General features: G+C 36.6%; 1 protein-coding gene across 16 annotated transcripts in view; it reads left to right on the top strand.

Annotated features, from left to right (window-relative positions):
- The window catches only part of ppip5k2 (diphosphoinositol pentakisphosphate kinase 2), an 83232-nt gene that overhangs the window by 40646 nt on the left and 26048 nt on the right, over positions 1-16538 (top strand). For 10 of the 16 annotated variants that reach the window (XM_079805306.1, XM_079805315.1, XM_079805305.1 and 7 more), the window contains 17 exons: positions 472-626; positions 1956-2057; positions 2729-2890; positions 3474-3595; positions 3913-4014; positions 4930-5016; positions 7640-7715; positions 7835-7944; positions 8122-8207; positions 8295-8420; positions 8499-8620; positions 9003-9185; positions 9959-10100; positions 11090-11313; positions 11428-11555; positions 15037-15151; positions 15303-15410. In XM_079805306.1, the coding sequence (XP_079661432.1) occupies positions 472-626; positions 1956-2057; positions 2729-2890; positions 3474-3595; positions 3913-4014; positions 4930-5016; positions 7640-7715; positions 7835-7944; positions 8122-8207; positions 8295-8420; positions 8499-8620; positions 9003-9185; positions 9959-10100; positions 11090-11313; positions 11428-11555; positions 15037-15151; positions 15303-15410 (2150 nt within the window). Of the gene's footprint in view, positions 1-471; positions 627-1955; positions 2058-2728; positions 2891-3473; positions 3596-3912; positions 4015-4929; positions 5017-7639; positions 7716-7834; positions 7945-8121; positions 8208-8294; positions 8621-9002; positions 9186-9958; positions 10101-11089; positions 11314-11427; positions 11556-15036; positions 15152-15302; positions 15411-16538 lie in introns of all 16 variants that reach the window. The other 6 variants (XM_079805303.1, XM_079805302.1, XM_079805311.1 and 3 more) reach the window with 1 other exon arrangement.

The following is a 16538-nucleotide window of genomic DNA, read 5'->3' as shown; positions in this document are numbered from 1 at the left end:
TTCAGATGGCAATTAAATTACCACGTAACTATTGCAGTAGAAACTGCAATATAATTATAATATGTTTAGAAAGACTTGGCTTTTCACTGATCCAGGTTTAGCAGGTTAATTGACTCAAAATAAAGGATCAGGCCACATTTCTAATAATTAATTATTGTGAGTTGCTTTCACTGTTTTGCAAGAACTATTCAGAGCCTCTGTTAACTCTTTTCGTGGAGTTCAATTTAGACCTGCCGTACTTGCAGTTTAAATGGTTTCAGGTTCACTTTGAAGTTTACAGAATAAGTTGAGAGGATTTTTGTTGGAAAGTCATTAGGAAGTAGTGCTGTCATTGGCTAATTCAGCCCTTTCAGTCTGTCAGTGAGATCACGACCATGTGCATTTGGACTGCATCAATACAGAACAGAAAGTTGCATTCATCAAACCATTTTACCTGTTCTTTATAAGATATGCTTTGTGATGTTTCTATAGAATGTAATCTGGTGGAGGGAGAGGACCATGTGGAGGTGAATGGGGAGATTTTCCAAAAGCCTTTTGTAGAGAAGCCAGTTAGTGCTGAGGACCACAATGTCTACATCTACTACCCCACATCTGCAGGAGGGGGCAGTCAGCGGCTCTTCCGCAAGGTGTGTGTGACCCTAAACACCCAAATACATACAGTACATTACAACATTTGAATCTTTACAAAAGTATTTTAAAATCAGCTGAAGAAAAGTATGTACTTAATGTTTTTATGAATATACAGTATTTCCCACAGGATCTTGTGAGAGTATGGGGGGCGGACTATTGGGGGTCCGGGGGTATTAACATCACCCCCCCCAATATATATATCTTTTTTTTTTACAATTTAAGGTTAAATGCATTATTCTGGTGCACTTTGAGAGTGAAAATTAAGAGCTACAATCCATTTTTAATGTCTAAAGTGCATCTTGACTTAAAGTGAACTCAGACCTCCTTTTAGTTGTGATTATAGTTTCTCAGGGTGTGTTCACACTTGGCAAGTTTGGTTGGATAAAAACGAACTCTGGTGAGATGGCTCTGTTAGTGCGGTTCATTTGAATAAGTGTGAACGCTGCCTGAACCCTGGTGCGGACCGAGACCCTCCCTTTCTCCTGCTTCCAAATGAACTCTGCTGCGGTTCAACTGAAATATGAACGTAACATGGACCAAACACAATTAAATAAAAACAAAAATAGGCCGTAATGTCATGAGATGCAATCCCTAAAAAGGACAGAATGCTCAAGCATACCTTTCTCGTCATAGTTGTGATGTTGCCCATCACAGTTCGGTACAGGCGTCAGAGCCGTGTCTCCTCACAGCAGATCTTCGTTTATGTGTGTGACTGAGGGATTCCTGCCACTGTTTTGACTCCTTTACACATTTTATAAGCTCTTCACAAGTTCTCAGCTGGTAAAATTACCATCATATGTACAAGCACATACAGCAAACACATTTAGCCAAGTACAAAGCATTGTTTTAGATGTTTGGTGAGTTTTGTCGCAAAAAATGTCATAAAAGCTTTTTTTGTTGTTGCTTTGTATCTTTAGGTTCGGTGTTAAAAATGACAGTGTGAATGCTAAGTGAATCAGGACTAAATGTATCGTTTTCTTTTTGCACCGGACCAAAAAGAACCAAGAGACCGAACTAAAAGTGTGAACACACCCTCAGTCTACATTCACACTGCTGTTTTTAGGAAGACAAGAATTAGAATATTATAATAATACTTCAGGGATTGTTATCCCAGAGACCGCAATATATTACAGTAATTATATAACTGCACTGTGAAATACATTTTTGTTACTATATAAATAATTTTACTTATGAAACACTATTGTTGTTTACGTGTATCATCAATAATAATACATTTTAAAAACCCAACCCTTTTGGGGTCTCATCCAAACTCTTGTTTTGCGGTGCACTTCGACACATTTATGATCACTGTACAACTATTTCAGATTGGCAGCAGAAGTAGCGTCTATTCTCCTGAGAGTAATGTCAGAAAGACTGGATCTTACATCTATGAGGAGTTCATGCCTACAGATGGAACTGATGTGAAGGTATCTCAGTCTGTCTTATCTTCAACAGGGTAAAGACATTTTTTTTTTTTTATGTTTTGCATTGCTTTAACTCTAAATAAGTTAACTTTTGTTATATTATACAAGATTAAACTTTTTTTTTTCAGGAAGTTTAATGTAATTTAATTTGAAATGACTTAAACCATCCAAGTTGATTGTACTTCAAAACTTCAAAAGGCAGAATTTTTTATTTATTTTTACAAATACAGGCTTCTCATGTATTTTCATATTGGAAGTGGTAATTTTGATTCATCAAAGTGAGTAAAATGGTTTGATTTTTGAGTTTGTTTTCTCTTCAAAAAAACATGAAATGTGAGGTATATGTGTAAACTCTTGAGTTGTGTTTGCCTGGAGCATACACTACTAGTCAAAAGTATTAAATACTTTAGATTTTTTTATGTTTTTGAAAGAAGTATCTTCTGCTCACCAAGGCTGTATTTATTTGTATTTGTATTTATTGCTCAAGAAACAGTTCTGATTATATTCAATGTTGGAAACATTTTAAAGTGTTGTTCTAAACTTTTGGCTGACTTGTGACAGACTTTTATTAATCTAGTCACATGTGACAGACTTTTATTAATCTAGTCTCACTGATTCATTGATGAATGAAATGGCACTATTTAATCTGCTTTGTTTGTGTTTGTTGGCATCAGGTGTATACTGTAGGTCCTGACTATGCCCATGCAGAGGCCCGGAAATCTCCTGCTCTGGATGGGAAGGTGGAACGAGACAGCGAGGGGAAAGAGGTCCGTTATCCAGTCATTCTCAATGCCAGAGAGAAACTCATCGCATGGAAAGTCTGTTTGGCTTTCAAGGTAAATTAAGGTCTTCCAAAATGCCTAATTGAGTTATGATGCCACTCATTTTAATCATTAGAGCCTGATATCTGAAAATTGGTCATGACTGACAAAATTTTCAAATTCCGTTCCCCATGTGCATTATAAGGAAATTAGTTCGTCATTTTCTGTCCTCTATTTAATATTCCTTTTACTAAAAGCGACAAAAAGGCTAAAAGTTGTGTTTTTATATGATAAATATGAAAGAGATAATGTGCAGTGGCTAAGTGCTCAGGTCTTGTATCACTCTGAAGGGGTTTATTTTGCTGTACTGTACATTATGTGCATTAGTCCACAGCGCCATACTAAATATAAGGTCACCTGGGACAATCAGTTATAGCATTGAGCAGTCAAAATTAAAAACTTTGATCAGAATGTTGATTAATCAAACAAAATGTGTTGCAGAGAACTGTGTGAAATGTGTCTTATTGTCATCACATACTCAAACTTATATTGAGTGTGCCACAAACTTGCGAATCTACATTTACACAGTATATGTAAATGCTAATGAATGAATTGTTTTGATATGCCACCGTGAACGGAAGCAATTTCTCATTCATAGCAAACAGTGTGTGGCTTCGACCTGCTCCGTGCCAATGGCCAGTCTTACGTCTGTGACGTCAATGGCTTCAGCTTTGTCAAGAACTCCATGAAGTATTACGATGACTGTGCAAAAATCCTAGGGTAAGTAGATCACACAAATCCAGTAATTTACAAGATCTCTTCTCATTTCTAGTGTACTTTAATACAAGTAGATTAGATACACAGATACAATCTTTTATTTTCTTTATTGTCTGATACAAGAAAAGTTTTTGTTTTATGTTTTTTGACTCACTGCTATAATTTTATTATAAACAGATACAGTTACACTATGGTAATTTATGGTAATCAATGCTTTTATATGCTATTAATGAATTATCAAACATGTAATGTATTTATATTAGTGTATTTGTTTAAACTCAATTGAGTCAATTAATTATTATTTTCCTTTTGCACAACAGGAATATCATCATGAGAGAATTGGCTCCACAGTTTCAGATCCCGTGGTCTATACCTTTAGAAGCGGAGGACATTCCCATAGTTCCCACAACCTCTGGAACGATGTATGTCCTTACAAGCAAAAACAAACTTCTAGAGATAATTACATGCACAATGCTATCAGTATCTCACCTAGTCTAATCTTTTTCTTTGAATTGTTCTGCCAAAAATGAAATTGTCATTTAACTTGGTTTCAAACTCATATGACTTCCTTCTGTTTTCTCCAAAACCATATTGAGCAGTTCATTAACGGGTGCTTTGTTGAAGAGTTAGTTCAACCAAAAATTTTAAATTGTGAACATTTGTTCATCTTTGAAACACAAATTAAGATATTTCTAATGACATCTGAGAGATTTCTGTACCTCCATTGACCTCTAAGTCCATTCACCAAAACTTTGACACTTCAAAAAAGTTGATAAAGACATTGTAAAAGTAATTCATATGGATTGAGTGGTTTAAACCAGGTCTTCTGAAGCCTCTGTTTAGCTTATTTAATGTGCTTATGTTCATCGATCAATGTTTATATATGAATAAAAGTCTAAATTAAGTCTGTTCATCATATGAAGAATTTTTGTCTGTGATTAAACCACTCAATTCATATTGATTCATTTACAATGTTGTATGAACTTTTTGAATCATAAAATTGTTGGTAATATGGACTATCAATGGAGGGACAGAAATCTCTCAGATTTCGAAAGATGAACAAGTTTTATGTTATGTTTGGAACAATATGAGGGTATTTATTAAATTATTGATTTTTGTGTTGAGGGCAAGAAAGCCAGTTAAATGGATTTGGAATAACAGTGAGAAAATTATGACAGAAATTTTATTTTTGGGTAAATTGTTCCTTTGACACATATTAATATATATATATATCAGTACTTGTGTATTGATTTTTTTAAATTGATATTATATGATCTTTTTATTTCTGCATAAGCTTAAAACAAATATCCTTTCAAGTGCTGCTGTGTGACTTTCAGGATGGAGTTGAGGTGTGTGATTGCTGTAATTCGACATGGTGACAGAACTCCCAAACAGAAGATGAAAATGGAAGTTCGACATCAGAGGTACCAACATTTTAGGTCTACTCTTGTCAGTAAGCAACTAACTCCAAAAGAATATGAAGTCTAGGGCCCTATGAAATCCATTTTATTTTTCTCCAAATAATTTTTTTTCCGTTTTAATTGTTTTGGACTTTTTAATGGTTAAATTAAATTTTAGTAATCAAAAAAGCATGAGTAATTTATTGAAACTTGTACAATTGACCAATTTATTAAAAGTTTAAAGGTCCCATGGCATGGCATTTTTCTATTATTTTATGATGTTTCCTGAGGTGTACTTATATTGTTAGTATAATTTTTACATCATAAAATGTCATAATTTAGAAATAAAAGCCATTTTTTCAATACTTATGTTTGCCCTGTGGCTGAATGCCCTGTTTCAAGAGGCGTGTCTGCTGTGAGACTTCAGCAAAAACACCCACTGTTGTGATTGGCTGACATCTTTGCATTTTAAATGAGTGGAGGGGGCGTGGTTTAACGAGGTCTACGAGGCACGAGCTGCTGCCAGAGAGACAGATGGACCTGAGTTCACTTCACATCAGTTCTCAGCACGTCTCAGTTCAGTGAACTGTTGAAGTTACAGCATATACTTCAGGTTATTAGTCTATTTCTAGTCGGAGGGACTGTCACTCATGTCAGAAAGTTAGTAACTTTAGTAAATTAAGGATCAGTGCTGACTGGAGACGCGAACCGTTTAGAACGATTCAGTCCGATTTGGTGAACTGATTCGGTTCACTAAAAAGATCCGGTTCAAAAGAATGATTCTTTCGCGAACCGGACATCACGGAGACGGAGCGATTGCTAACAAAGTTATTTATAGTAACTACTGAGTTATGAGAGCGCTGTCAGTCAGCGCGAGTTTATTGTGTTTGTATCTGAGAGTTCTGAATAAACACGAGTCCCAGTCACACCGAGTCCGTCTTCATCATTATTACCAACTTTGTAACACATGCCAAGTACCATTACAGCTGTCGAGATGAACGAGTTACGAGTAAGTGTTGATAATAGCATTATTTTTAGATATGTTCCTATCATATGAAAAGCGGCAGTGACGCACATTGAGTACACAGCGCAAACAAAGACACAACAGCATTAATCGAATGTAATCCAGTTTATTGTGGGGATAGCTGGCTAGCCTAGCCCCGATATGCTCACGCTTACCCCCCTTCTGCTTAATCTCGCGCCACGTAAAGCGCCTCTCCGCTGTGGGCCAGATGTAGTACTGGGGGTCGGGGATGTTGAAGGCCGACCGGCCAGTGCTGCCCGAGCTTCGGCGTGTGTGAGGTTTATCTCTAAAGATGTTACTCTGCTGATGTTGAGCAGAAACGATGCACATTTTAGAACAGATAGACGCGACGAGGACGTACAAAAACATCTTGACTCACAAGATAGAAAACACGAAAACACCGTTCTGTCGGGAGAGAGAGAAGCCGCAGTGTGTGCACGAATAATAAATAATTAGCTACACATAAGAAATCACTGATCACAGATCAGAAGGAACTGAAAAAAGACTTCTGTTTTCAGTTGTACATCCAAACACTGAGAAACTGCCAGCATTCACTCGTTCACAAGCCATGATCTCTCTAGCGCTTGCATGGGCATGCCAGATTCTCTGGGCGGAGGAAAGGGAGGTAACCGTTCCTGCTTGGACGTCAAACCAGGAGACTTCAGGATTGGCTAGTCTGGCCTGTCATTTTCTCAAAGGCAGAGAAAGACAGCCTCGGTTTTACTCGGTTTTACACCGATCAACATTTCTATCCTCTTGGGGACAATATTCAGGCTAGGGAAACACATATTAATGTTGAAAACCCTCATAAAATGAAAATGTCATGCCATGGGACCTTTAACAAACATAAAATATGCTTTTCTTCTCAACTTCCGTTTTATTTTTTACTAAATTCCATTTTAATGGTTTAATTAAATTTTAAAAATCAAAAAGCATGTCTAATTGTTGAATTAAAAAAATAGTTTTTTATTTCAGAAATTCTCTGTTTTTTAATTTTTCTGGCAATCAAATGAATACATAAAACATTAATTTATCTTTTAATCATATGAAATTAAACAAACTTTTTTTGTCAAACAAAACATTTTTTGTTTTAATTTAGTGTTAGTATGATTATTACATTGAGACATAGCTAAATTCTACTGTAAAACAGTAAAGTATTTGTCACAATTTCAGGTTAAACCAAACTTTCATTTTGACGGGTTGCCATCAAACCTTTGACCTTTTGAGTTTCTGTGTGTTTATGATATGACGTTAGTTTTTCTCAAATGAAATGGTAAAAAGCTGATGATGTGACTCTCAGAGCGGCTCTGGAGTTGAAGTTCATGCATCATGTCCTCATATAGTGAGGCTGAAAATACATCAAGCGTAATGCGTGCTTCAGTATGTGTGGAGGAAATTATCCTATGCATCTGCGCCATTCATTCACACAGAGACACACAGAACATGCAAAATTCATATTTAAATAGTCTTTTAAAATTCTGCACTATACAGTAAATTATACATTATACATCCATTTGAATACGTTTTCCGCAGCATGGAAATCATAGGGCCTTAGAAGCTCAAGGTGACGGTATGCTCAGCTAAAGTCTATCCTTTGTTAATTTCTCATGTTGTGTCTTTCAGATTTTTTGACCTTTTTGAAAAATGTGAAGGTTACAAAAGTGGGAAACTGAAATTAAAAAAGCCAAAGCAACTCCAAGTAAATACGTTTTTTTTAACACTGAATTATGAATAGTATTCACCACACTTATCTAAAGCAGTCATTTCAAGATTAGCTCATTTGTACAATTGTTTGTTATATTTGATTGAATTGAACAGGAAGTGTTGGACATTGCCAGGCAGCTGTTGGTAGAACTCGGCCAAAATAATGATTCAGAAATCGAAGAGAGTAAAGCAAAGCTTGAACAGCTGAAAACAGTCCTTGAAATGTAAGTGGTCTGGTAGGTTTATTATTAGGGGCCAAGCAACACTGGTGTCTGGTAGTTTATTACTAGTTTATGCTATATCCAGGCCATTTTTTTTACTTTGTCATGCTTGGCCCCATTATATTTAAATATACAGCTATATTTCAATCTCGTTTCTAATATCTCATTTTGTTTGTTCAGGTACGGTCATTTCTCTGGCATTAATCGCAAGGTTCAGTTAACATATCTGCCACATGGTTGCCCTAAAACGTCCAGTGAAGAGGAAGGTAACGATGGTCTTGCATGTATCTTTTGGCTGGTTTTGATTCATTTTTATGCCGTTTCTTAGACCGTGTGTGTGTGTGTTTGTTGAGATGTGCGGAGGGATGACCCGTCACTCTTGCTGGTATTGAAGTGGGGTGGCGAGTTGACTCCAGCAGGCAGGGTGCAGGCTGAAGAGCTTGGTCGGGCCTTTCGGTGTATGTACCCTGGAGGACAAGGTACTTCACATCCACTGCTCATTACTGTCCCCATTATGTCTGCCCCTTGTTGTTTACTGTTTTTCTCCTGCGTCTCAGGTGACTATGCTGGCTTTCCCGGCTGTGGCCTTCTCCGTCTGCACAGCACATATAGGCATGACCTGAAGATATACGCCTCTGATGAAGGACGCGTTCAGATGACTGCTGCAGCATTTGCAAAAGTAGCATAAAAACTTCAGAATTAAATTTCTAGGCCTGGTTTCACAGACAGGGCTTAAATTAAGACAGTACATCTAAGTTGCTTTTATAAATATGCTTTAGAAAAAAACATCTTGAGACAAAACAATGGCACTGACATTTTAAGATACATCAGTGCAAGTTGCTTTCAGTTAAAACAGCTCAAACATGCGTTTTAGTCTGGGACTAGGCTTGAGCCTTGTCTCTGAAACTGGGGGTAAAGGACAAATTGTTGTTAAAAGCATACAAAGTTTTATGTTTATTTTAGCAGCCACATTTAAAACATACTTATAATATACTTATTATTATTTATTATATAAACAACTGGACATATGAGTGGGGTAAGAGTGCGTCTGTTGTCTTCAGGGCCTGCTGGCATTAGAGGGAGAGCTGACGCCCATCCTGGTTCAGATGGTAAAAAGTGCCAATATGAACGGCCTGCTGGACAGTGACAGTGACTCCTTAAGCAGCTGCCAGCAGAAAGTCAAAGCACGACTTCACGAGATTCTACAGAAGGACAGAGACTTCACTGCAGAAGACTTTGAGAAGGTCAGGGACAATCATATTTAAGGTCACTTAAAGGTGCACTGTGTAGCGGTGAAGTTGCGAATTGCAATCTCCCACCTCTCACCCCTCCCTTTCGAAGCACATAGAGAAGGTACGGTGGCCGACACAGGACAAAGATGTTGTCGTCTGAGACAGCAGAAAGTAGCTAGCACTACTGTAGAGCAGTTTGTCCGTTTAGGGCTACTGTAGAAACATAGCGGCGCAAAATGGTGACTTCACTGTAAGGGGGACCAGCGGTGTATGTAGATAGAAATGGCTCATTCTAAGGAAATAAAAACATAACAGTCCATTATGTAAGGTCTTTATACAGTACACCACTGAAAACAGTTATATTATATTGCATTTCTGTCAATAGATCCTCATGAATATTACACACTACACCTTTAATAGATTAGAGATGGCAGATACTTTTTGTAATACATTTATATTGGTCTGTGAAAAATTGTGTTATTGATCTCTGCTTTTGGGATCTATAATTTAAGAAGTAGTCGTAATTGCACTATTGAATGAAAGAAAATTGCCGCAACTGAATTTGCCGCTGAAATACGTTACAAAATCATAATGCACATAATACACATCACACTGAATATGCTGTTATATTATTGCATACTGTTTTATAATGTACTACAATACACTGAGGTGCAAATAGTATCTAACAGCTATTTACACTTAGTGCAAAGAAAATACTACTATTTACACCTAGTGTCAATTTTTTCTGTTACTCTGAGTGATGGTGTGTTTTATTTTTGGTCCAGTTGGCGCCCACCTCCAGCACATCTCTTGTCAAGTCCATGCAGATGATTAAAAACCCTGTGAAGACATGTGATAAGGTGTACTCCCTCATTCAGAGCCTAACGCTGCAGATCCGTCAGAGGATGGAAGACCCCAAATCAGCAGGTACAAGTTTAAAATGGTACTGATGGACACTTACACATATTTAGTGGTGCATATTTTGTAGCATAAAAACAAATAATTTTTCAACTTGTTGGATAGTTGGAGAGAGAGAGAGGGGGGCGGGATCTGAAAAGGTCCACGAGCCGAGACTCGAACTCGTGATGCCCGAAGCGCAACTGAACTATATGACCTGGGCTATCTAAAGATATATTAAAATGCATTTAAGACATACCTATGCATATAATGAACATGTTTGAAATTTCTGCATTGCAGTTCTTTAAAGGGATAGTTCACCCAAAAATGAATATTTGATGTTTTTCTGCTTACCCCCTAGCATCCAAGATATAGGTGTCTTTGTTTCTTCAGTAGAACATTTTTAACTCCAACCGTTGCCGTCTGTCAGTCGTATAATGCATGTGAATGGGGTCCAATTCTATTAGAGTAAAAAAAACATGCTTAATTGCGTTAAAATTAAACCCTTCGGCTCGTGGCGACACATTGATGACACGAAACGAACAGTATTTATTCTACTATTTCACCTATTATCAGACGAATGTCATCAGCTCTCCAGACCGCCATAACTTCCTGTGAATAAGGTCAAAATACAGGCGCGGTCATAGATATATACATAGATGCCTCATTAGTGCCTGCACAGATTGGTCGAATGAGGAATCTACGTATATATTTCTATGATTGCACTGGTATTTTAACCTATTTTGTATTTTGCTGGTATTTTGAGAAGTAATATAGGCATTTTTAATGTGAGATATAATTAGATATATGCAGATTAATATACATTTTGTATAGATTTCATTAGGTATAATGTTAAAAGCATTTTTATTTATTTAGTTTTTTCATACCAAAAATCCCTAAAGTATTGCTACTACAGCTAACATCATGTTGGCTGACATATCTTTGGCGGACAGGGTTTTGGAGCGAGGGTGTGTGGTTGAGGGCGTCATTTCAGTGGCACTTTTTTTATTTTTTATCAGATATCCAGTTGTACCACAGTGAGACTCTTGAGCTGATGCTGCGTCGGTGGTCTAAACTTGAGAAGGATTTCAAGATGAAGAATGGACGATACAACATCAGCAAGATACCTGATATATATGACTGCATCAAATATGACGTGCAGCACAACAGCTTATTGAAGCTTGACAACACCATGGAAATTTACCGGTTATCCAAAGCACTGGCTGACATTGTCATCCCACAGGTAAAATGGAATTTTGCTTTTAATCAAAGATCAATGAAATTAATTATGAGAGCTGGTATATTTATATGGCACATATATTTATATGATTTGTATGTCCTTGTTTGCTCTTGTCAGGAATACGGTATTTCTCAGCCTGAGAAACTGGACATAGCCAAAGGTTACTGTACACCTCTTATTCGCAAGATCCGCTCTGACCTACAGAGGACACAAGACGATGACACTGTTAATAAACTGCACCCAGTGTAAGACATAGTCTGGGAAAATAACACTCATAAAAGAGATCTTATGTAGACAATATAAAAACTAGCCAATATACAGTTCAAGAACTAAAGGGGTTATGATATGAGGAATAAAATTGCCCTTGATCTTATGACATTCATTGTGCACGTAATAACTTAAACGGATAGTTCACCCAAAAATAAAAATTCTGTCATTTAATCACCCTCATGTCTTGCCTAACCCATGAAAGTTAAATTCATTTTTGAATATTCACTCATCATATTTAATATAATTTGTACAAAATTTTTATATAAACTGTGATCAACACACTGAACGCATTCACGCATACAAATGGATTTTTACCATTTAACCATTCTGCATGCATCATGGTTGTTAGTGTTAGCCAGTCATGGCCATTTACATTGAAATCTTTAAGGGGTCATGACATGTTTTTTTTAAATGAATTTAATATGGTCTTTGAGGGTCACCTTATAATGTTAAAGTTTTTTGCACGGAAAAACTAAATATATGTGGAAAAACAGGCCACATTTTTAGGCCTCATTCTGATCCTCTGTCTAAAATAACCAGTTTTTAAGGTGCGGCTCCTTTAAGGCTTCATTGGATAAAGTAATTGCGCAGTAAACAGTATCAACGCCCACTCGCTATTGCACGTGAGTACATGTTTTGAAACCATCCATATAAAACTGTCATTTACAGACAAAGCATAAAATCATTTACGTGCACTACGCCTCGTTTACAAAACAAAATGCTCCAAACAAACATATAATCCTCCAACTAGATCCAGGACGCCTTTAAAATAAATCATCCTCTTGTTTCCAACTCTGGAATCCTTCTGAAGTAGAGATGCAAACGAGCGGTTTCATCTGAATGCGTCAAAGCGAAAAAAAATTCTTCTGTTTGTCCTGTTGTCGACAGACTAAAGCATGTGGAGTGTGTCAGAAACTGAATGCACAACTGTATACTGTATCCAGTGTGTAGAATTTTTTTACCATTTCCTTTGTCAGAAGTTGAGAATAGTACCCTAATTCCGAACCGTACTATACCACTTTTTTGGCACCCTTCCGTTGTGGTACTTAGCACAGTAGTCCGGTACTAAAGGGTGGAGCTAGACTGCAGAACATTTATTGGTGTGTGCATGCTTTTTCGGCTATGTTTTTCCTTGCAGCCTGCAGCCTTGGTTCAAACAAAGCGTGTCTTCTTGTTGCTTCTCGGCATGTGGCTGTTGTCACAAGAATGTCATCTGCTGTATGTCCTCCATTGTTGTTTACTGTGTCGCTTTCTTCTTTGCGCGAGAATGACGTTAATCATTACACCACGCATATCATAAGGGCACTATTAGTAGGGAGGTTAAGCCCAAAAAATAGGCCTTTGACTTCAAGTCATGATACAAAGGTCGCCTTTGGTATGGAAGTACCTTAGGATCATACAAATACATTTATCCTAAGACACAAGTGAGATCACACTTTGTATCAGAAATAAACAGTTTTTTTCAAAAATGGCCCCAATGCGCCGAAAATACTCTAGAGCCCATATCTTTGCTTCTGTTATCGCTATAATGACAAATTTGGTGTCAAAGTGTAAATTTTTGGGGTCAGGGAATCCAATAAAATTGGTTTCAAGTTTAAAAAAACTAAAATTTTCCCCATACCATGACAATTAGGGATAAATATGCACATTTTACATAAAAATTGTGTCAACAGAGTGACTTTACTTATATTTTCCTTCAAAAACTTTAATTTTGTATTTAAGCAGTGCTTAAGTAGCATGACATTTCGACCATTCAGGCGTAGCCTATAGCAAATCAGTTCCTGCAACAACACATCCCATCTGCACCAGGAGCTGTGACAGCTGTTGAAGGTCAGAGGTGACAGGTTAACACTTTGAGGTTCGTATGACTTTCTCATTAAATAGAATGTTTTTAATGTTAGATAACTAATGACTAGCTAGGTAGTAACTAGTTAGCTTCATTATAACTAGGTTGCTAGTAACTAGTTTGCTTCATCATAACTGTATTCATTTTTATTGAAGCAAGCACATAGCCTACTAGTCCAGGCGTTTTAGGAAAAAAGGGTGAACAAATTGCAACAGAATCAAACTCAACTGATTTTGTATCCTCAATATGTCCTGAGTAAGAAAAAAAAGCCCAGAAGAATCCCATTAGGGGAAAGTTCAGAAAAAGACCCAAATATATCCTATTCATACGCCTGTTCATTATTTTTCTCACATGAATAGGGTAAAAAATGTAACCTTTAGATAAAACCATGAAAATTACTGAATTGATTACTTATATCAAGACAAACAAAAAATGTATTACAAGTTTTTTTTCAATTGTTTTTTAACATGGACAAACGGTGCATAATCTAATTAGAGATGTGCTAATTTGCATAAATACCACAACAGTTCTAAACATTGGGTACAGCGTTTTTAAAACATTCAGAGATTCAGTCAGTCATTAATTCAAGGTCCACTCAACTGTCAACTGTCAACTCTCAACTGTCACTAAGCTGTCCCTCAGGTTAGAAAAATGTCCTTTTGTTTTTCCTACATGGGTTATTCATTAATATACATTAATAAAACATACCTGGTGATCAACTACAATTTATTAGGAGCATCTGGATGTGTGTTGAGCTGTTGTACGACTATTTTTGGTGAAACGATGTCAAGTTTAGGAATATTGAAAAGTTTCATTAGATAGCTAACACGGCTAGCAGCAGCAAATAACTTGTTAGCTGTCTTAAGATATGGATACATGGATTGTTGTAGTCCTTACACTGCCATGTAGGCTATGTAATTCAAGTCATTAATCTCAAGTAAGGGATAATGTATAGCAAGGCGGTTGTTATAGCGGATAACAACTCCTTCAGGCTGATTCAAGACCCCTCCATGACTGACTGAATCTCTGAATGTTTTAAAAATGCTGTACCCAATGTTTAGATCTGTTGTGGTATTTATGCAAATTAGCACATCTGTAAAAAGACTTGTTATATATTTTTTGTTTGTCTCGATATAAGTAATCAACTCAGTAATTTTCATGGTGATATCTAAAGGTTAAATTTTTTTACCCTATTCATGTGCGAAAAATAATGAATAGGCGTATGAATAGGATATATTTGTGTCTTTTTTTCTGAACTTACAAAATGTGATCTCACTTGTGTCTTAAGATAAATTTATTTCTATGGCCCTAAGGTACTTCCATACCAAAGGGGACCTTTGCATCATGACTTGAAGTCAAAAGTCACTTAACCTCCCTACTAAGTTGGGGGTGGAAACGCAAGCTGGATCAGGGATTACAATCCTGAATCGTACTGTACTGAACCGTACCATTTGGTGGAAACGAGACATTATATGTCAAAAGATCAAGGCATATTTCATATTTCTCATGTTATGACCCCTTTAAAAAAGAAAAGGCACAAAAACCAAGCATTTCATTTATATTTTATGAAATGCCGGAATTGTACGTTTAGTTGATTGTTCTGTCCACAGGTACTCCAGGGGAGTCATGTCTCCAGAACGCCATGTGCGGACAAGGCTTTACTTCACCAGTGAGAGTCACGTACACTCGCTTCTTTCTATCTTGCGTTACGGAGCCCTTTGTGATGTATGTCTTTATTTATCTAAATATTATTAAATATTTCATATAAATATGTAATGTAAATGTAATAAGTACATTGTAATATTCTGGCTGTTTTTTGCTATGCCAAGCAAAATGTATTTCTGCTGAAAGGAATTTTTTTCACTGTATCCTTTAGGAGGCCAAAGATGACCAATGGAGGAGAGCCATGGATTACCTTAAAATAGTCAGTGAGCTCAACTACATGACACAGATAGTCATTATGCTCTATGAAGACCCAAACAAGGTACTAGGATTGACATGCACACATGCAATACTTTTAAATAGCAGAAATCTAAGTAAAATACTTAGAAACAGCTTTTGTTTTTCTATGTTTTGATACCCAAGGAAATGTATAGAAGGATTTTTGTCATAATTCTGTATATCCAAGAGCATATTTTGAGCATCTTTACGGTATGCAAGACTTTTGTCCAGATTTACTAACAGCTTAAGCCTACTGTCAGGATTTACTGTAGACACGCAGTGAAAAATTACATGGTTATTTTTGCGGCTGACCTTATTACATATGCATTTGTAGGAGTTTCCCTTTCAGACGAAAAATATATGGAGAGTAAGTTTTGGAAGTTAATTTTTAGTTTATCTCCTATCCTGAAGTCCGTTTTGCAGAGATGGACTAAAAATGAACTCCCAAAACTTACTACCAGATTCTGGAAGATAAATTCTTCAAACAGTGGTACAAGAGGATGTGGTGCTGGTCCTTCAAGAGTCACTCTCAACCTATCTGTCTATAAAGCCTATAAAAAACAGTCTTCATGTACTTTACAACACTTCCTCTAGTGATTCATATTTAGTGGGGGTCATTTTTTAGGAGTCTTTACCTAAATTAAGTCTCTGAGATCCTGACACCTTGCACTTCTGGAGACTCCAGGTAGGTTGCAGCTCTGGAAAATGGTGGCGCTGGAGACTAAAGGGTTTCACACTTAATTCTTCACCTTAATTCTTCACCTAATTCTTAATTCTTTTGCAGTTAACATGTGTCTTTTCTTAAAACCCCTTTTTTTTTTATCTGCCCCCGCTGACCCAATGAGCATTTCACTGTCCAATGGTCATGCTTTTACTGCAATTTCTAGTATCGCATTAGTATTGAATCCTTCTTATTGACATTTAATACTTTTTAATGTTAGTTTAGTTAAATATCTTTTTTGGCTCATTTTATCTGTAAAAGAAAACATGCCTAATAATTCTGCACACCAGAATATAAGGTGTTTTTCATTTCCAGCCTTCATGAACAATTATATATCACTTATAAATTATTAAATACTAAATTATTAAGATTTATGTGGTATGGAATTGGTAAAATGTGCCTGGAAAAAAAATATGATCAGAAAATCAACGTGCGTAATAATTCTGCACG

Source organism: Gobio gobio (genome assembly GCF_949357685.1).
Source record: "Gobio gobio genome assembly, chromosome: 22".
NCBI lineage: Eukaryota > Metazoa > Chordata > Actinopteri > Cypriniformes > Gobionidae > Gobio > Gobio gobio.
This window is presented reverse-complemented; position numbering and strand designations above follow the sequence as displayed.